At 39.5% G+C, this 21327-nt stretch overlaps 1 protein-coding gene across 2 annotated transcripts; it reads left to right on the forward strand.

Annotated features, from left to right (window-relative positions):
* Nucleotides 1–351: 351 nt before the first annotated feature.
* Nucleotides 352–16965, forward strand: NUDT9 (nudix hydrolase 9). Of its 2 annotated transcripts, XM_058192863.1 has the most exons (9): nt 352–538; nt 2997–3250; nt 4557–4793; nt 6274–6369; nt 6768–6854; nt 12976–13087; nt 13785–13931; nt 14707–14791; nt 16450–16965. In XM_058192863.1, the coding sequence occupies exons 2-9, from the start codon at nt 3123–3125 to the stop codon at nt 16602–16604; spliced, it is 1047 nt and encodes a 348-aa protein (XP_058048846.1). In that variant the 5' UTR covers nt 352–538; nt 2997–3122; the 3' UTR covers nt 16605–16965. The 2 variants fall into 2 exon arrangements, with proteins under 2 accessions (XP_058048846.1, XP_058048847.1); XM_058192864.1 differs by lacking the exon at nt 6768–6854.
* Nucleotides 16966–21327: the final 4362 nt, after the last annotated feature.

The raw sequence follows: 21327 nt of genomic DNA on the forward strand, positions 1-21327 counted from the left end.
TTATAAGTCCAAGGAAACGTCAGAAAGTTTCTATCTCCGCGGGTTGCACAGATGTCTCCTCCTCTTCTCTTTGCATATTTTTTGCATAGAAAATAATTACAAAACGGCATTTTCTCCAAAATGACATCATTAAGGCGCGGCTCTACCCCTTTTCTATCTCTATGGCTGAGGAAGAAAATTTGAGACCGTGGCGTGAAAAAGATCGGCTCGCCGACAGGCAGTTACGTGCTCCTCCTCCGTCCAATCAGAAATATCATCTCCGTGACGTAACGTTTTGCGACGAGATGAGTCGGACCGCTGGGCGTTTTTAATAACCATTGCAAGTGGGTGGGCCGGGACTAAAGAGGGTCGGAGGATTATCTCTTCCGTTTTATTGGCGAGAGTCGATGTCTTTTATAGCTCCGCCTCATCAAGGCGGAAGTGCAGGGAAATAAAGCCACTGGGTAAGAGGACGGGCCCCCAAGCATTAACCAATCACAAGACAGCGATTTATTTGAAGGCGTGATCACGTGACAAGGAAGAGGAAGGAAATTGGATGGTGAGTTTCGCGGAAGGAAAATATATTCATTCTCCCCCCTCCTAAGATTATAATTACCTTGCTTATGGAATGATAAACAATATGATATGTATATATTATGCAATTTCACACACAGACACACATAAAGTGATTTCACATACACACAGAGATGTTTATGTCTATATATTACATAGTGCTAAGCCGTGTCTGCTTGTCGAATTAGAATAGAATAGAATAGAATAGAATAGAATAGAATAGAATAAAAACAAAAATTGTCTTCTATTGACCTCACCCCATTCCTAAGAGGTCTGTAAGGGGCGTGCATAAGAGCACAATCATGCCTACCGTTCCTGTCTTATTGTTTCCTTTCATTATATCCAATTAATATAGTTATTACATACTCATGCTTATATATTGTATAGTTATTTCATGCTTATGCTTATATATACTGTTGTGACAAAATTAAATAAATAAATAGAATAGAATAGAATAGAATAGAATAGAATAGAATGAATTGAATTCTTTATTGGCCAAGTGTGATTGGACACACAAGGAATTTGTCTTGGTACATATGCTCTCAGTGTATGTAAAAAGAAAATATACCTTCGTCAAGAATCATAAGGTACAACACTTAATGATAGTCATAGGATAAAAATAAGCAATCAAATCATACTAAGAAACAATCAATATAAATCGTAAGGATACAAGCAACAAAGTTACAGTAATACAGTCATAAGTAGGCGGAGATGGGTGATAGGAACGATGAGAAGACTAATAGTAATAGTAATACAGACTTAGTGAATAGTTAGGTTAGTTAGGTTTTCACAATGCATTCAGCCAAAAAAACAAACCACATAGTGTCAATATTTTAATTTGATTCTCCTAAATATACTAGTCTTTCTTATCTGTGATTGATTATACCAAGTAAAAGGAGAAGTTGAATGTAAAGAAATACTGTATCGGACTATGGAGAAATACACAATTGGACTATGAAGTAAAAGAATAATACTCCTAATATTTTGTTACTAGAAAGATTTGGAACATATTACTACGTTCTCTAGTATTGCTATAGTTATCCATTTTCTTAATTCATGCATTTTATTGAGGTATATTAAATATTGAGGAATCGAGGTTTCTTTCCATCTGGTAAGTATTTCCAAAAAGCAGCTGTGTTGTTTCTTAACTCAGTTGACAGTACAATATTAAAATATAAAAAAGAAACACAGAGTTGTCATTAATTCATATGTATTGCAATATCTTCATATATATATATATATATATAGGTCTTTGGTTGTTCGGGTTTTCTCCCGTGTAAAATTGGAAGTGTCTTGGCGACGTTTTGACGAAGTCTCATTCGTCATCTTCAGGCTTCAGCTTCGTGCTTCTGGGAGCAATGTTTGATCGCAGCTGTTTCTTCCTTTTAACTGCTAGTGGGGGTTTGAACTGATTGGGTGGGAGCTTGGCTGTGCTCTGATTGGATGGGGGGGGTTGTGCTCTGATTGGCTGGGGGTGTGTCCTGTGTTGGTGGGGGCTTGTTTGTGCTCAGTTTAGTCTGTGTTGCAGGGGGATTTGAGCTGGTGAGCTGCATAGCTGTTGTTTGGCTTTGTGGTCGTGCTACATCTTCATAGTGGGTGTCAGTCTGCTGCATGTATGGATTGGAGGGGTTTGAAATGGCTAATGTTGCAGCTGCGGTCTGGCTTCTGGTCCTTGGTCGTGCTTCATGATCAGTGTGGGTTTGGGTCTGCTTTCTGGGTGGATGTGCGGTGGTGACATCCTGTGTGGACCTCGTGAGTGTGGGTCTGGTGTCATTCCTCGTGTTAGGGACTCGTTTGTCAATAAGGGCGGGTTTCCAAATGGCTGGTAGGCGGAGGTGTCATCTCGCTTGTTCATGCTGTGTGGGCGTTTATCTCAATGGCTTCTCTGATTATTCTGTTGTTAAAGTGTTCAGTTTTGGCGATAGTTCTGGTCTTTTTAAAGTCAATATCATGTCCTGTGACTTTAAAGTGTTGGACCAGGGAAGAAGTTGGTTCCTCTTTTTTGAATGAGTTCTTGTGTTCTTCAATGCGTGCACTTATTCTTCTGTTGGTTTGTGCAATGTATGTGGTGGGGCAGGCGGTGCATGGGATTTCATATACTCCTTGATTTTCTAACTCAATTTTGTCTTTGGGGTTTCTTAGGATGGTGGATATTTTTCTGTTTGTGCAGAATGCTGTCTTGATGTTGTGTTTGTGGAGGATCTTGCTGATTCTGTCTGTGGTGCCTTTTATACGGGAGAAAACCCGAACAACCAAAGACCTATATACAAACACCCGTGAAAACCTCAGAAAACATATATATATATGAATTTGGGAAGCAAATTGACAGAAATGATTAGCAAACGGGAGAAACTTTGAATTGGGGTCTGCAGCTGACCAGAATAGGCAGCTTGCATCCAGGCTTGTACTATATACATTATAGTGATAATCATTTTATCTTGTAGGCGATGAAGAAGTGAAGACAGCATATATCACACCCAGTTTTTCCCTGATTTGGTGTCCATGTTTTTGTACACACACTTGGTGTTTCATTCTGAAGAAGCCAGCTTCTTGTGAACTCACTTCATGGAATGGCAAGACGTTTCCTAGCCCAAACCATTACTGTAGTTTCTCTTTCTGTAACTCTTTCGGTTGTTACTAAAAAGTCCTGCCACAATTTCTCTCCAGTATTCCAGACAACAAGGAATCTTGCTTATAGGTATTTATTCCGTGGCCTAATTTACTTTCTATACAAATCTCAGTGTCAGATATTTGACTGGCCCTGGGAGCACCCATGTTTTTGATTCTGAGCAAGTCATTCTCTCAAGGCAAACTTACAGTACGTAATACTGTTGTGGGGGGAGGAATGGGAGAAAAGTCCCTACATAAGCTACCCTTTGCTTCTAGCTAAAAAGTTGAAATGAAAACCTAATATCAGCAAACAAACTGATGATTGCTAAAGCTCAGAAGACTGCCATAGCACAATAGTTTATGCTTAGAATTTATGAATGGCTAGGATATCTTTACAGAACAATGAGGTCATAGACATAGATACACATTTAGTTTGTGAAGAATTATTTATTCGTATTAACCGACCCTAAATTACAATGCTTACAAATTATTCCAGGGATCCTCATCAAACAGAAGAATTGCTTTACAATGAGATAGGTGGCATATAAATTTAGAAATAAATAAAATAAAATAAAATAAAATAAAATAAAATAAAACGAAATGAAGCAGAAATGCTTCTGGTTAGTATGCTAAGCAGCCATGTGCTTTATGCATCATTCCAAGCCTCTTTGGTGCCCATTTTTTATTTTGTAACTCAAATGATTTTCAAAATTCCATGTTTGGTACAATTGTACTGAGCAAATATACAGATACTACTTCTTGTTTCTCAGTAACCTTGACGGATTATTGCTAGAGATAATAATCATTTAATTATCTAATCAACGCTGATAAATTGATTTTGTCATTTGTTCATCATTCCACATATCCTTTCCTTCTTTCTGAAAAACTTGACACTTACCATGCCATTCCTATGATCTCCACATTCCACTGTATGCACGTAGCGATATTGAATTATATAGTGTTCAAATTACAGATTTGCTAAGTGAGTCAAAATCTTGGATAGGAGAAAACTTCTTATATTTCCAGAACATTTTATTTAAATCTTATTGAAATCTAACTAAAAATGAGATGTATTTTTCTGTATACATTAAATCAGTGGTCCCCAATTTTTTGGGCACCAGAGACAAGTTCCGTGGAGAAAGATTTTCTCCATGGAACTGGTGGGTGTGGTTTTGCATGCTGCCTGCATCCTGTGGATGAAGTTTCGCTTGTTTGCAAGGCTGGTCCACAGACCGGGAGTTGGGGACTCCTGCATTAAATCCTAGATATCTTCTTTATTCTAAGTGTAATAGATGAGCAGGCAAGATTTTCCTAATAGAACATCAGATTCTATAAAGAACAAAGCATCATAGATTTACTTTTTCCCCTCTCTAAGTGTACTTATATTTCTGCAGCCCATCTTCACAACACTGGTTCCACAGAGACACAACTACAATGGCAGACTGTAAGGGGCCAAAAGAAAATCTTCATAGGAAAGCCAGAACGTCCCCATATCCAGGATCAAAAGTTGAACGCACACAAGTGCCCGATGGTAAAGTGAATTGGTTGATCAACTGGAAGAATTACAGTCCTGTGGACTATACGGCTCCAAGTGTTTTGTCGGGACCTAAGTGGGCAGATCCAGATATTGGGTGAGTCACTCAACTATAGAAGTGTAATCCCAATTTGAATTAAAATTCTGTGTCTCATTTAGTTTTAAAATAACCGTACAGAGTATTTTGGGGGACATTAAGACATACTCCTGCAAGTTAATTCTCCATTATTTTTCAGAATGATTTGATCTTACTTTTTTCTTATTCATAATAAGAATAATGAAAGTTCCTTTCGAAAGCTAATTTGTCATGCTTATTTAATTAATTCCATTCTGAGGTCATCTGACTCCTTTAACAACTCTGGACATTTGCAATTGCCAAAAGGAAACAACATATATCAAAAGATGCAGCTTGCTTTGTATGGCTATAATATCATTTAGTTTGAAAATTGCAGGTTGAAGGAAAGGAAATTCAGGTTTTAGAGGTTTTTTATCATTTTGTAAATAATTTGCCAAAATTATCACCATTTGCAACATATTGCAAATATTACATATTGACATTGAACATGAAAAAATAAAAATCTAATCAGATTGTTATATTTCCAACAATTTTTAGAAAAAGAACTGTTTGTTTTATCAATCAGCATCGGAGTTATATACCTGTGGTATAAGATTTCTACCAGTTTTTGCTAAGCGTTTTGTTACTAGATTCTGGCTGCCAAATTGTTTAGAGATAATGGTCTGATACAGTCACCTTGGTGGGTAAATTTGTTTGAGTAAGACCAAACTTGATCCTGCTTCCAGTTCCATCCAAAACTGCAAAATTAGAAATGCATGCAAACCAGCATGCATCCATCAACCCACATACCATCAACAGAAATATTCTCATAGAGGTAGCACATAGTTATCAAATTATGGAAGTAGATCAGTGGTGAAATGTAAAATTTGTTACCACTGGTTCTGTTGGCATGGCTTGGTGGGGGGATAATGTGAAAATGGGCATGGCCAACTTTTTTACTTTTTTTGTACTTTTAAAATGCTTTTAAAAGGCTCTGACGATCCCAGCTGAGCTGCGCGATCATCAGAGGCTTTTTTTAAAACTTTTAAATGCATTTTTTCAGCCGAAGAAAAAATGCTTTTAAAAGTAAAAAAAAACCACCTCTGATGATCGCGCGGCTCAGCTGGTAATGGTTGGGAGGAGGGATTTTTGCTACGACTTCTCCGAACCACTCTCTGCCATCGCTACCGGATTGGGTGATCCGGTCCGAACTGGGAGCATTTCACCCCTGAAGTAGACTTCACAAATATATGGTAGTAAAAAGGTGTCATTGAGTAACTGCATAGGCTAGTCACTACTGCAAGCCTGCAGTGTATTACAGAATGAAGAACTGATAAGGGGATTTCAATTTAGGTCTAAATTTTCGAAGTGGAATGAAACATTCAGCTGACAAAAGGCTTATTTGGGATTAGATGCTTCTCAATAAATTCAAAATTGTGTTTTGAATTAATAGTGTTCATAACTTTCATGGGATATTTTATCTAATCTTTTCACTGTTTTCATTTCTTTCTCTTCTGAAAAGAGCCAAAAACTTTTTCCCAAAGTTTAACGAGAAGGATGGGCAAGTGGAAAGGAGAAGCCACAGTGGCTTATATAACGTGGAAAATGGAAGGCCCAGGTACGTGGCACTCTTTAGCTAAGTGGACACTTCTAACTAAGCAATGGCTTAATAACTAGAATTTATTGAATAAACTACAGCTTGCTGGCTTCATAAACCACATATAAATCAAAATACCGTTAAGATATTCATCAATATCTAAAGTTACAATCAGTAAATCCACATTTTAATTTAGCGTGATATATGAATTTAGCCTTTATGCATGAAGATCTGTAACCTGGCCTGCAGTTTCTTTTTCTGGAGCTTAGAGAAATTGGGCCATCATGGTATTGTTAATTTGTATTTTCATTGTGCTTTCTTTATCCTGGCTGAAGAATTCTGGGGTGGAAGTCCACACATCTTAAAATTGCCAAGTTTGAAAAACACTGGATTACAGCCAGACCTTTTGTTATTTTCAGGAATCCTGTAGGCAGGACAGGATTAGTGGGACGAGGTCTTCTGGGGCGCTGGGGACCCAATCATGCTGCTGATCCTCTAGTAACAAGGTAAAAAAACATGACACAGGCAATATATGTCCACCAAGGATGTTTCATTTCTCACCTAATTTGATTGATTAGGATATTGTTGTAGGAGATGACCATGCTGAGCCTGAGGGAGGAGTCAAACGCGTCATCAGTCAGGAGTGCCTGCATGCCCACCAGAGATCTAAGTCCAGTCCACCTTGAATGCCTTCTTAATACCCTCTCATTTCCCTTGACCATTAGTGGTTCAGATTTTTGTAGAGAACTTAAGCTTGCAATAAACCTTTATACTCATTTGAGCAGCCTGAATCTCCTGATTTCCCTAGCGCTTGATAATTGTTGGCTTCTTGATGCTAAACCTGACATTAACCTGCTTATCTTGGTTTTGATTGCTGGTGAGGAAGTGTTTTTGGTCCTTTTGTTTCCTTTTTAGATATTTGATTGTCTCTTTTGAATGGTATGTAGATGGCTGATTTGTCTGAGTGCCAGGCTTCCAAAAATTCCCTAGTGTTTTTGGACTTGGCTTGGTCTAGGATGCTTAGTTTCCCAGTTGAAACTATGGTTAAATCTGGCCCTGTGTGGCGAAATTAAGGACTTTTCATCATGACTTCTGATTGCTAGTTGGTGTTCACGGATGAACTCTGCTAATTTTCTGTCTGTTTGTCCTACATAATGGCTGTTGCAGGCCTTACATTGTATGTCGTAGATGTTTCCTGCTTTTTCTTCTGGGGCTGCTGGGTTCGTTGATTTACTTAGGACAGTGAGGTCTAACCTTTTTGTTGTCACGTGCTGAAAGCGTGCGCACCTGTACCCATAACGCAATGCACGCATGAACCCCCCCCCCCGCGTCCTGCCCCCGGCACATGCATGCATGACCTCCCCGCGGTCCTCCCCCATTTTGGGCCTAGTAGGCCTCCCTGCAGCCTCCTGGGAGCAAAAATAGGCCGTTTTGGACCTAGTAGGCCTCCCTGTTTTGGGCCTAGTTAGCCTCTCTGCACTTATAACCCATAATGCAATACTCACGCGGCTCCCCTGTGCGTGCTCTGCCCCCCTGCGCATGTGCACTTGACCCCCTGCCTCCCGCGCATTTGCACGCATCTCCCTCATGCGCCCTGCGCATGCGCAGCCGAGATCCAAAAATCAGTTGGTTGGTGGGAGGTGCATGCACATACATGGTGGGACTGAGCCGGGACAACAGCTCCCGTGCCCACAGAGAGGGCTCTGCATGCCACCTGTGGTACGTGTGCCATAGGTTCGCCATTACAGACTTAGGATGTTATGGAAGGTTTTAGTTCGTATATGCGCTATAATGATACCTCGGGGTTGTAATAGTCTGTTGGTAGTTTCTGAGATGTTTTTTATGTATAGCAGTTATCCTTTTCACAGGTTGTGCTATGTTGGGTTAGTGGTCAGGCATTTTTTTTGGTAAAGTTGGCTATCCATTTTTTGAAAGATGTTGTATAAATGATCTGTTTCCTTTTGTCTGCAGTTCAGGGTTGCTGTAATATGTTTGTGTTCATCTATGCAGATTCTCTTGTGGGAGGTTGGGTTGTTACTTTGCTAGTGGAGTGGGTGGTTTGATTGGTGTGGGTGGTTTTACGATAGACTTGTATTTCTAGTTCACCATCACTGCCTCTGCTGATCAGGATATCCAGGAAAGGTAGTGTGTTGTTATTTTCTTCTTCCTTGTGAATTTTATTCCTACACACACAAATTTTATGCACACAAAACCATAAATTTTAGTTATGGTTTTGTGTGCATTCTTTAGTTGGTTCTTTTTTATTACGAAAAAGATATTACATAACGTAACATAACATAATAACAGAGTTGGAAGGGACCTTGGAGGCCTTCTAGTCCAACCCCCTGCCCAGGCAGGAAACCCTACACCATTTCAGACAAATGGCTATCCAACATTTTCTTAAAAATTTCCAGTGTTGGAGCATTCACAACTTCTGCAGGCAAGTTGTTCCACTTATTAATTGTTCTAACTGTTAGGAAATTTCTCCTAAGTTGCTTCTCTTCTTGATTAGTTTCCACCCATTGCTTCTTGTCCTGTCTTCAGGTGCTTTGGAGAATAGCTTGACTACCTCTTCTTTGTGGCAGCCCCTGAGATATCGGAACACTGCTATCATGTCTCCCCTAGTCCTTCTTTTCATTAAACTAGACATACCCAGTTCCTGCAACCGTTCTTCATATGTTTTAGTCTCCAGTCCCCTAATCATCTTTGTTGCTCTTCTCTGCACTCTTTCTAGAGTCTCAATATCTTTTTTTTTTTTATGAAAAAGATCTGCATCCAAATCTGTACTTGGGCATGGGAATATTATTGATTCTAGGAATTTTATTATATCCGTCCTTATGAGTCCTGAAAGCAGTGATCCTGTGACTGTTCCTTTGATTTTTTGCTATATTTATCTAATGGAAAGTACCATATTTTTCGGCATGTAAGACGCTCCGGACTATAAGACACATCTACCATTTTTGGGAAGGAAAACAAGAAAAATAAATCTGCCTCTGCCTTCCAGCAATTTGCCTCTTTGCAGCAAATAGCCCATTTCAGTTTCAGCACAGCCTGATTAGCACAAGCAGCTGCTTGTCGGTTGGATCGGCCTTCCGACAATCAGCTGTTTAAGGCTGCAGGGATTGCCAGAGCAATAGCAATAGCACTTAGACTTATATACCGCTTCATAGTGCTTTTACAGCCCTCTCTAAGCGGTTTACAGAGCCAGCCTATTGGCCCCAACAATCTGAGTCCTCATTTTACTCACCTCGGAAAGATGGAAGGCTGAGTTAACCTTGAGCTAGCGAGATTTGAACTGCAGCTAGCAGTCAGCTGAAGTAGCCTGCAGTACTGCAGTCTAACCACTGCGTCACCTTGGCTCTTAAGTGTATAAGATGCACCCAAAATTTCACCCTCTTTTAGAGAGGAAAAGTGTACGGTACATAATTAGGCAATGGTTGATAAGATGCATGATCCTGATTACAATCTTGGGTGTGCTGTGAAGCAGTGCTGCCAGTCATTCTTTGGCTAATTCTGGATCTGCGGATGTGAAAAGGGCTGCGAGATCCAGTAAGATCACGATTCTGTCCTCACCTATTGTCATGTTTTTGATTCTTTGGGGTGGTATAATGAGCAGTTGTTGGAGTAGTTCAGGGGTGTCAAACTCGCGTCGTCATGGCGTCGTCGCGTGACGTATCGCAGCTTTCCCCCCCTTCACTAAACTGGGCGTGGGTGTGGCCAGCGTGTGAGTCATCCAGCCCACAGGCTGCGGGTTGAACAGCCCTGAAGTAGTTGCTTCCCTCTATGAGGTGTCCAAATCAATTCTTTAATGATGTTGTATGTTGGGATCCCTGATAATGATACAATTGGATAGAGAGGTATGACTGGTTTGTGTGCTTTGGGACATTCATAGAGGTGTAGGAGGATCGGTTCACTGCTTTTTGTCCACCACTGTTCCTCTTTGTTGATTTAACCTTTCTTGGTCAAGGGTTCTCTTGATCCAGTTGTCTAGTTTGTATTGGATGTAGGGATGTAAGTTTCTTTGTCTTCTAGTACAGGGGTCTCCAACCTTGACAACTTTAAGACTTGTGGACTTCAGCTTCCAGAATTCCTCAGCCAGCTTTGCTGGCTGAGGTATTCTGGGAGTTGAAGTCCACAAGTCTTAAAGTTGCCAAGGTTGGAGACCCCTGTTCTAGTAATTTGTTCACTTTTGTTATATAGATGCCCTTGATAACTCTGGTTTACCCTTTGTCTGCTGGTAGGATGAAATCGAGTTTGACTCGCCTGATCTAGCATTCTTTGCAGTCTTAGAAGGAGCATGTAAAACTACTGGACCCACCAACACTGACAGAGCAAGCCACTAGTAAATAAAATGAGAGCAAACCCTACTCCCTTAGTAGCATTGATGATGTTATCTAGTTAGGTAATGAAGCGTCTGCAAAAAAACAAAACCCCAACCGTGCTCGCAGAGCATCTGTTCCATCCTGAGCTACAAATATTTTATTCTATCTGTAAACAAAAAAGCATGATTCCTTTGCCAACATGGACTTTTAATTCTACTTTAAATTTTAAAAAAACAAACTATTTTTTTAAAAGAAACTATAACTATATGACTGGTTTAAAGATTGAAGCTTTAATTTTGGGGAGAAACCCTTGAGGTTGGTGTGGCAAACGTCGGCACTTTCCAGTAATTCTCTGACTCTTTGCCTAACTAATTTTGCTCTGATTGATGAAGTTGTTTGGATGAACAACGAAATGTTTCAGATTAACCAAGTTTGGTCTAGTTGCCATGAGAATAGAATAGAATTAGGAATAGGAATAGGAATAGGAATAGGAATAGGAATAGGAATAGGAATAGGAATAGAATAGAATAGAATAGAATAGAATAGAATAGAATAGAATAGAATAGAATAGAATTTTTATTGGCCAAGTGTGATTGGACACACAAGGAATTTGTCTTGGTGTGTATGCTCTCAGTGTACATAAAAGAAAAGAAAGAAAAGATACCTTCATCAAGAATCATAAGGTATAACACAATGATAGTCATAGGGTACAAATAAGCAATCAGGAAACAATCAGTATCAATATAAATTGTAAGGATACAAGCAACAAAGTTACAGTTACAGTCGTACAGTCATAAGTGGCAGGAGATGGATGATGGGAACGATGAGAAGATTAATAGTAGTCCAGATTTAGTAAATAGTTTGACAGTGTTGAGGGAATTATTTGTTTAGCAGAGTGATGGCTTTTGGGTAAAAACTATTCTTGTGTCTAGTTGTTCTGCTGTGCAGTGCTCTGTAGCGTTGTTTTGAGGGTAGGAGTTGAAACAGTTTATGTCCAGGATGCGACGGGTCTGTAAATATTTTCACAGCCTTCTTTTTGACTCTTGCAATATACAGGTCCTCAATGGAAGGCAGATAGGTAGCCATTGTTTTTTCTGCAGTTCTAATGATTCTCTGAAGTCTGTGTCTGTTTTCTAGGGTTGCACAACCAAACCAGACAGTTACAGACAGTCATAAGTGGCAGGAGATGGATGATGGGAACGATGAGAAGATTAATAGTAGTCCAGATTTAGTAAATAGTTTGACAGTGTTGAGGGAATTATTTGTTTAGCAGAGTGATGGCTTTTGGGTAAAAACTATTCTTGTGTCTAGTTGTTCTGCTGTGCAGTGCTCTGTAGCGTTGTTTTGAGGGTAGGAGTTGAAACAGTTTATGTCCAGGATGCGACGGGTCTGTAAATATTTTCACAGCCTTCTTTTTGACTCTTGCAATATACAGGTCCTCAATGGAAGGCAGATAGGTAGCCATTGTTTTTTCTGCAGTTCTAATGATTCTCTGAAGTCTGTGTCTGTTTTCTAGGGTTGCACAACCAAACCAGACAGTTACAGAGGTGCAGATGACAGACTCAATAATTCCTCTGTAGAACTGGATCAGCAGCTCCTTGGGCAGTTTGAGTTGGCGCAGAAAGAACATTCTTTGTTGTGCTTTTTTGATGATGTTTTTGATGTTAGCTGTCCATTTTAGATCTTGCGATATGGTAGGACCTAGAAATTTGAAGGTCTCTAATGTTGAAACTGTGTTGTCTAGTATTGTAAGAGGTGGAAGTATGGAAGGGTTTCTCCTGAGGTCTACCACCATTTCTATGGTTTTGAGTGTGTTCAGTTCCAGATTGTTCCGGTCACATTACGAGGCTAGTTGTTCAACCTCCCATCTGTATGCGGATTCATCATTGTCTTGAATGAGACCGATCACTGTTGTATCATCTGTGAGCTTCAGTAGTTTAACAGATGATTCAACCTTTAGACATCTTTAGCATGATGATTGAATCTTCATTGACATCATAGCTGGTTTAGGTTTTCTGCCAGTTCAAATCTAGTGTTCTGGATTTGTACACATGCTAATTCCTAATCATGGTTTAACATCAAGGGAATGAACTTTGAACTTTGAACCATATATTTACTCCCCTCTGTCCTCTTCAACTCTTCCTTTATTTACATGCTGTAGCTGCAAATTTATGCAATCAATTTGACCTTGTGGTGGGTAGAAGATTATGCCAACATGTGCTCCCTGGGCCTATGTGCTGTTGTAACATGCTGCATTTCTTCTTGAATTTTGAGGGCTTAATGATCTTCTTGGTGCAACTTTCAGATGGAAGAGAGATGGCAGTGGCAATAAAACAGCTCATCCGATATCTGGTAAAAACATCTTACAGTTTATTGCAATCAAAAGGAAGGACTGTGGAGAATGGGCCATTCCTGGGGTGAGAAGAAGAACAATGAGTTAATTTGTTTTCAGAAAAAATATCTCCATGTCTGAAATATGTGTGTACAGTATATGTTTCCGTGTGTTCCAGTTTATTTATTAGCTAAGCAATGTGAAGGGCAATTTGCAAAATTGTTTGCAAAAAGATAATCCTCTTTGTGGTAATAATTTGTGAACAAGGCTGCTGCAGAAGCTACACTGTACCTCCCGCTGTTTTAACGGTTTTAATGACATTTGTCAGAAACACTTATAAGCTGCCCTGTGAAATTGCAATTTGGGAGAGAGATGTGCAATTTCTCAAAGCAAATAAACAACTTCCCCCTTTCATTCTGTAATAATCAGCCTGTTATTATAAATTTGTTATAAATAACAAATATGCAAATCACCCTCTTCTACAAACCCATAGATGGTTCTGCAAGGGAAAATATATAACTAATCAAAGTATTTCTTGAGTATAGGCATCCAAGAGGAGCTACAAAGTCTTCAAAATGACACATCATGTATGTCATGTCAACATTGTGGAAGTGATGCTAATTACCTACCTATCACATTAGCATCTGGTGTTCAGTTTATGAGAGTTCTTATCTTTGTGTTGTTCTTATAGTACATACAGCATTACCCCACCTATCTTTTCCCAATAGCTATTATTGATTATGTGCCTGAACATTACATAACGGATTATGATCTTCCTTTAGGGAATGGTGGACCCAGGGGAGAAATTATCTGCTGCTCTAAAGCGAGAATTTAGTGAAGAGGCCTTGAACTCTTTGCAGAAAACGAAGGCGGAGAAAGAAGAGATGGAGAAACACCTGAATCAACTCTTCAGTCAGGATCCCTTTGTGGTAAGTGATCCTTCTTGTGTTTTTAAGCTCCATTTTAAATATTAAATGGAAAGATTGCTGAGAGACCGCAAGTAAATTGGGACGTTATTAATTTCTCCGCTTATAAACCCTGAATAGCAGGTAAAATGGCAACCTTTAGCTCACTCAGCAAAACAGATTTAGTTAAATTGGCTTGAAATTGGATGCCCCATTTTACAGTGGTTTTCATTCCCGTCTGTGATGTTATGAAGGAGAGCCTGGCTTGGCTCAGTTTCACACTCCCTCCAGTTATTTAACATCTAACATGAAGTTTTGGGCACGGGATCATTTGTTGATTTAACATATAAAACTATTATGACTAGGCGCCAAGTTATCTGCGCTTCGATGGAGTCAGCCCAAGTCCAGCTACTTTGATGTTACTAGCTGTTGTGCATTTTCAGTTTAGATCAGCAAGCTTTGGAAGCCACATCTTGCTCTGGAATAGCCTCTCACGGGGAGTTCATTTGGCTCCAACATTAACTACCTTCTGGAAACAGCTGAAAACTGGGTTTTTTCGGAAGGTTGATTCCTTCCGAATCAACCTTCCCAATTCTTGATTGCGGGCTGATGCCGGATGCTGTCTATATCGTACTTTTTTTTTTCATTAGAGATAATTATATTGTTATTCTTATTTGTGAGTTGCCAAGATGATGTGGTTGGTGGGATATAAATCTGATTAATAAATAAATACGACAGTAAATAGAATGTAACTCCTCATCCTGAATGTCCTGTATTTTGCTTTTTTTTTTTTTTTTAGGCTTATAAAGGGTATGTGGATGATCCTCGCAATACTGACAATGCTTGGATGGAAACAGAAGCAATAAACTATCACGATGAATCTGGTGAGAAACGAGGCCTGCGTAATAAAATCTTTGATCATAATTCAGCAGCGTTGATTATAGTATCACACAATATCTTTGTACTGACTTAGTTCTGTTTTTCTATTAACGGTAAGACAGTTCAGGAAACAGGCTTTTGATGTCAGTTTTTATATTAGATTGAGATACAAGAATTCTCAGCCTAGTTCTGCTTCAGGTTAAGACTTTCTTCCAACTAGATCTGTATTGGCCATATGGATACAGGTACTCCTCGACTTATAACCAACATTGAGCCCAAAATTTCCATTGCTAAGTGAGACAGTGACTTTTGTGGGTCTAGGACAGCTCGCCATGGCCAACTTGAAGAAATGGTGGAACAGAACCATTAAAGAAAAGGTGCCAAAGGAAGGACAAAATGTAATGTGAATAACAAAAATTGAAATACTTTTAAAATTATTTTGAGTAATTAAATTGAATTATTGGATTGTCCCGCGATGAGTCGGCTGTGGCGAATTGGCCATGGCGAGTTGTCCCATTCTGGATTTTTGCCCCATTTTCTTGGCACTTTCTTGCCACCATTATTATTCGCTTAACAACTACAGTTTTTAAGTTAGCGATACGGTTGTTAAATGAATCTGTCTTTCCTATTGACTTTGCTTGTCAGAAGGTTGCAAAAGGTGATCACATGATCCTGGGACACTGCCACATTCATAAATGCATGCCAGTTGCCAAGCATCTGAATTTTGATCACATGGCCACGGGGACGTTACAACAGTTGTAAATGTGAAAAACAGTCATAAGTCACTTTTGTCAATGCTGTTGTAACTTCAAACGGTCACTAAACAAATAACTGTAAGTAGTGATTATCCTTTATTTTAGATAAGATCCTAATCCAGGTTAGGATGTCAGAGATTGAATTCAGGATCTCTTGTTGCAAAGCATATGCTCTACTACAGGGCTATGGCTCTTCCTACTGAGTCTGATTTTGAGGGATAATTGATAGGCATTCCATCATCAAAAAATTCCTACTAGCTCTAAGACAGAGGTAGGGAACTATGACCCCTTTATGACTTGTGGACTTCAATTCCTAGAATTCCTGAGCCAGCATCCCCACCCTTGCTCTGTTACGATTTCAGTCATAACAGAAAATTCAGCAACAATAATAGCATTAGCACTTAGATTTATATACTGCTTTACAGTGCTTTATAGCCCTCTCTAAGCAGTTTACAGCAGGAGTCTCCAACCTTGGTCCCTTTAAGACTTGTGGACTTCAACTCCCTAAGTTCCTCAGCCAGCTTTGCTGGCTGAGGGACTCTGGGAGTTGAAGTCCACAAGTCTTAAAGGGACCAAGGTTGGAGACCCTTGGTTTACAGAGTCAGCTTATTGCCCCCAACAATCTGGGTCCTTATTTTACCCACCACAGAAGGATGGAAGGCTGAGTCAACCTTGAGCCTGGTGAGATTTGAACTGCCAAATTACAGGCAGCCAGCAGTCAACAGAAATAGCCTGCAGTACTGCACTCTAACCACTGCACTACCATGGATCATGCTTTGGTTCCATGCTTTTTGGTAGAAGCTGGTACAGATTGGAAGGAGAAGGAAATGAAATGCCAGCCCATTTTGTAGAATAGAAAGAGGCAAGAAAGCAGATGAGTTCCATAATCTCTCTCTTTGTATTAACAGGTGAAGCCATGAAGAATTTACACCTGGAAGCAGGAGACGATGCTGGGAAAGTGAAATGGGTGGATATTAGCGAAAAACTTACACTGTATGCCAGCCACTCTGACTTTGTCCGACTGGTAGCAGAGAAAAGAGGAGCTCACTGGAAGGAAGACTAACTTTCATTGCCATGATGGGACTAACATTAAACCATAAACTTTCAGATGGTAATGTAGTAGGAGAATGGGAAGAAAATGCTTTTTAGGACATTGTTGGTCCATGATTTAAAGATGCAAGATTTCACACGTAAAAATGTTTAGTGTGGGTTACATTATCCCTTTTTAATCAAGTATGGGTGTATTTGTTGTATACTTGTTTTGTACAGAAAATAGATGAGTAAAATTGAGTTTTTTTGTGGTCCACCGGTAATATTGTTGAAAGATATTTACAGCTGCCAAAAATCTTTGTAGTTGTTGGCTAATTGAACAGCTTGAATGTGTGCCTTTTGAGAATAAAAATATCTCTACCTTATTGACTTGACATCATGTTTCAGTTACGCTTTTGTGAGCTACTATGCAATGATGCAATGAACAGGAGCAGTAAAAATGTGCAAATTAAACTTGTGCAACTTTGCTTCAGAGAGAATAAATGATGCTCATTTCAATTCCATAAACATATGTACATGTATTACACTGGTTTGTATTATTTATTTAGGCGGTTTTTTTATTAGAGAGGTAATGCATTTGTGCAATAAACCCAACAAAATATATTAGCTTGGAAGCTGTGAGTCATTTCAGTAAAATGAAATCAGGTAAATTGGCAAATCAAAGCTTATGGTTTCTTTTAAAAACTCCATATGTTTAAGCTTGAGCAAGAGAATTCTGTACTTTACCAAAGTTATCATTGCCTTATATTAGATGGTTTTACATATCATTCAGCACCTAACTTCACAATAGAAACGTACATTGTTATAAATGAAATGAAGACAGTTTCTTAAAAACATTTAGAGTAAATACAGCATTTAGAATGCATTAAAGCTGTGGTTTGGCAACTGTAGCAGGAAATTAGAAATAGGTAAGTCTTCTTGGATGATCTCTCTCACAATTGCATTGTCACCTTTAGAAATAAAAAAAAAATGTTTTTATAGTTGAACAACTGTTGTGTTATGTAATGTCACATCTAGGTAGTTTTTGTGCACACAATTCCAAATTACAGGCATAGTTTCCCTGTGACACATGATACTTATAATACATACAACGAATAAACAATTCTGGAATAATTTTGCTTGTAAACTAGCCTTCCATCATCTGGTGTTTTTCAGTTGGATTGGACTTTGAATTCCAGAACTGAGTAATGGATTATGAGAACTGAACGCTCAGATATTTAGATATAACTTCACTGCAGTTGAAAGAAGCAGCGATAGGCAATGGGGTGAAGGTGAAGCAGTAGGGTGGGTTACATGCCTAGCCATTATATGGCTGGAGTACTAGTCAATGTGGAGCATGGACAAGATACCAGGCATCTACAATTAGAGTTGGACAAAATTTCTGGGGCCACTCATAAAGTATCTTCATATTGCATATTTTCTTGCAGTGGACTACTGTATTGAAGCAAATTCTTGGGATCCAATGCTATATCTTTTCTTTTATGTACGCTGAGAGCATATGCACCAAGACAAATTCCTTGTGTATCCAATTACACTTGGCCAATAAAAAATTCTATTCTATTCCATTCCATTCCATTCCATTCTATATGCTTCGATTGCCTTCACAAACAATAATCTTTTAGGCATGGACATTACTAAATGTTTATGTAGAAAGAAGTCTCTGAAAAATCTAAGTATTCTCCTGGTGAAGGTAAAATACTATGGTTGATAGATGATAGATAGATAAATAGGTAGATAGATCGATGATGATAGATAGATAAATAGGTAGATGGATGGATAGAGATAGATAGATAGATAGATATAACTCATATAGATGATAGATACTGTAGAGTCAGAAAAAAAACACCTTTCCCACCTTTCAAATCTTGTGGACCACAAACGTTTAATAGAATAACCAAAGAATATAACAGAATACCAAAAAGTATTTGATACATACCGAGAGAGTCTATAAGGATTCTATTTCTGTTGGGGAAAAAAAGAATTTTTTAATTTCTCATAAGAAAGGTCAATATATAGATTAGCTTTCACTGTTTTAAATAGATGCTCTTCGTCTTAGGTAAAACAACATCCTATCTTTATGTACCACAATCCTTACTAATAATCTCTTTTTTTGAAAACTGAAACCACAGCTCCCTATTTGAGATGGTAGGTGGGGTGGGGGGAGCTGGGAGAGCTTCACCTGGATTCTACGGTCATAGCTGATGAGGTCCAGGAAGATCTTCCAAGCGGTTAGCTTTCCCCAAGCCGGGATGCTCTGTGGGACAGTTAGGGTTTCTCATCCAAGCCATTTGGGAAGACACCTGGTTGGAGAAGGCCGGTTTGCATTTTGCATTGATGGAAAGATGCTATGGAAGTGCTACTAAGCAAGTGCTTGCCCTAATGGTCTACAGATTTTAATCCTCTCCTGTCTTGAGACTTTAGAAATTAAGCTGGGAGTGGTGGTATTATTAAACTTTTCCACAAGTGCCGTAAGAACTAAAAGGATGCATCATTGCCCTCATTTTCATTTCCCCGTCCTCCCATCTTCCCCAAGAGATGTTGAAGAAGTGGGCTTGCCCTTGCTTATCTCAGAGGGTTGGGATGGAAAACCAAGCACTAATCTTTGCGCCTATGTCAAGAGTGTACATATTGCCATTAAGTCAGAACTAGTACTAAAATTCTCTTGCTTCATACTTTCAGAGGAATGCGTTGCCAGCTTCTAACCCCACCCTTGATTTTTAATACAAGTGGTTGTACTAAAGTTGTTGCCTTCAGAAGTGGATGCTCCATTACTGGAGGCTTTCAAAAAGAGACCGCACAACCATTTGTTTGAAATGGAATAGGGTTTCCTGCCTGAGCAGGGGGCTGGACTAGAAGACCTCCTAGGTGCCTTCCAAATCTGTTGTTATTCTGTATCTGTCCATGGTCTAGACCAGAGGTCTTCAAACTTGGAAGCTTTAAGACTTGTGGACTTCAACTCCCAGAATTCTCCAGCCAGCATAGCTAATTGATTAAGCCAGGGTTCCTCAAACTTGGAAGCTTTAAGACTTGTGGACTTCAACTCCCAGAATTCTCCAGCCAGCTATGCTATGCTGGTTGGAGAATTCTGGGAGTTGAAGTCCTCAGGTCTTAAAGCTGCCAAGTTTGAAGACCTTCGGTCTCGAACATCACTTTTCCTGCATGGAAATTTCCGCTGAAAATGGTGGTGCTGAGATGATATTTTCATTCTGATACCAGAACTATTTATTCATTCAGCCAGGGTTCAAAGTTACAACTGCACTGGAAAAGTGATTTACGACTGGTCCTTGCACAAATGACCATCACAACACCCCCATGGTCATGTGATTAAAATTTGGGTGCTTGGAAACTAGCATGTGTTTATGATGGTTGACATATCCTGGAGGCATGCAATTGCCATTTGAAGCCTTCCTAGTTGTCTTCCAATAAGTACAATCAATGGGCAAAGCTGGATCCACATAAGAACCATGTGATTCATTTAACAACTGCAGTATGTAAAAAAAAAAATTGGGCAGAACTCACTTAACAATCACCTTGCTTACGGAACTGACCCAATTGTGGGCATAAGTAGAGGACTACCTGTACCATAAGATAAAGCTGCAGGGAGTGCACTTGCTTCAGTAGTAGGTGGAATAGGAGATGGGATGGAATGATTATATGGTCAGGAATCTGCATTTCTAGTACTGTTTAAGCTGGATGAGGACAAGAAGGTGAGTTTTATGTATATAAAATAACATAAATTACTTACCCCTAGGATAGGTGGAAAACCCTAGGAACAGAGTAAATATTAGATTATTTCAGCAAGTCTTTAATAGTAAACTAACTAATGGATCTGCGTTCCACTCCCTTACAAAACTGACAAATACGCTCCATTGGGAGTGTCTGTTCTCAACAACTATGCACCTTGCACTTCACATGGTTTTCGCCTTGTGAAAGTCCCTTCTAATTAGTTTCCGCATCATATCACTGATTCCTCCTCCATCTGTTTTATACATATGACTAGTATTAAGGAAAGAATTAGGGTGCCATACTATTTGAACCATCCGGAGGCCCTGAGGACACTAGAAATAATTTTTTAAAAGGCCAATCGGCTCTCGCCAAACTCTAGGTATGTTTAGGAGAGGAGGAAATGATGTCCAGGCCACTAGGTGAAAAATGGCCTGGAAAGGATTACCATTAATCTGGAAATGAGGCTCTGAGTGTTGGACCAAATGTCTTTTTGGCTGGATATGGGTCCTAAAACTTACGCACTTTAGAAATTTAGTTGTCACGTGGTTTGTTTTTTTAAAATTCGCCTTCCTTTCTCCAAATCTTTGTTGCCGTGGTGAAATCCATTTTTTTTAACTATGGGCGTGGCTTGGTGGGTGTGGCTTGGTGGGTGTGGCAGGTGAAGGATACTGCAAAATCCCCATTCCCTCCCCTGGGGGAAGGATACTGCAAAATCTTCATTCCCACCCCACTCTGGGACCAGCCAGAGGTGGTATTTGCCGGTTCTCCGAACTACTCAAAATTTCCACTACCGGTTTTCCCAACTACTCAAAATTTCTGCTACCAGTTTTGCAGAACCTGTCAGAACCTGCTGGATTTCACCCCTGCTTTGTTGGATATCTTTCATTCCTATCTAAAAAGTCGGTCCTATTCATCGGACTAATGGATAACATGATATTGTCTGAGTAGAATCTTGGATCTTAGTAACCTGAGGATGCTGGAATGCAGATCTTACCGCCATTCCGGGAAAT

The sequence above is a fragment of the Ahaetulla prasina genome, chromosome 8 (genome assembly GCF_028640845.1).
Source record: "Ahaetulla prasina isolate Xishuangbanna chromosome 8, ASM2864084v1, whole genome shotgun sequence".
Taxonomy (NCBI): Eukaryota; Metazoa; Chordata; class Lepidosauria; order Squamata; family Colubridae; genus Ahaetulla; species Ahaetulla prasina.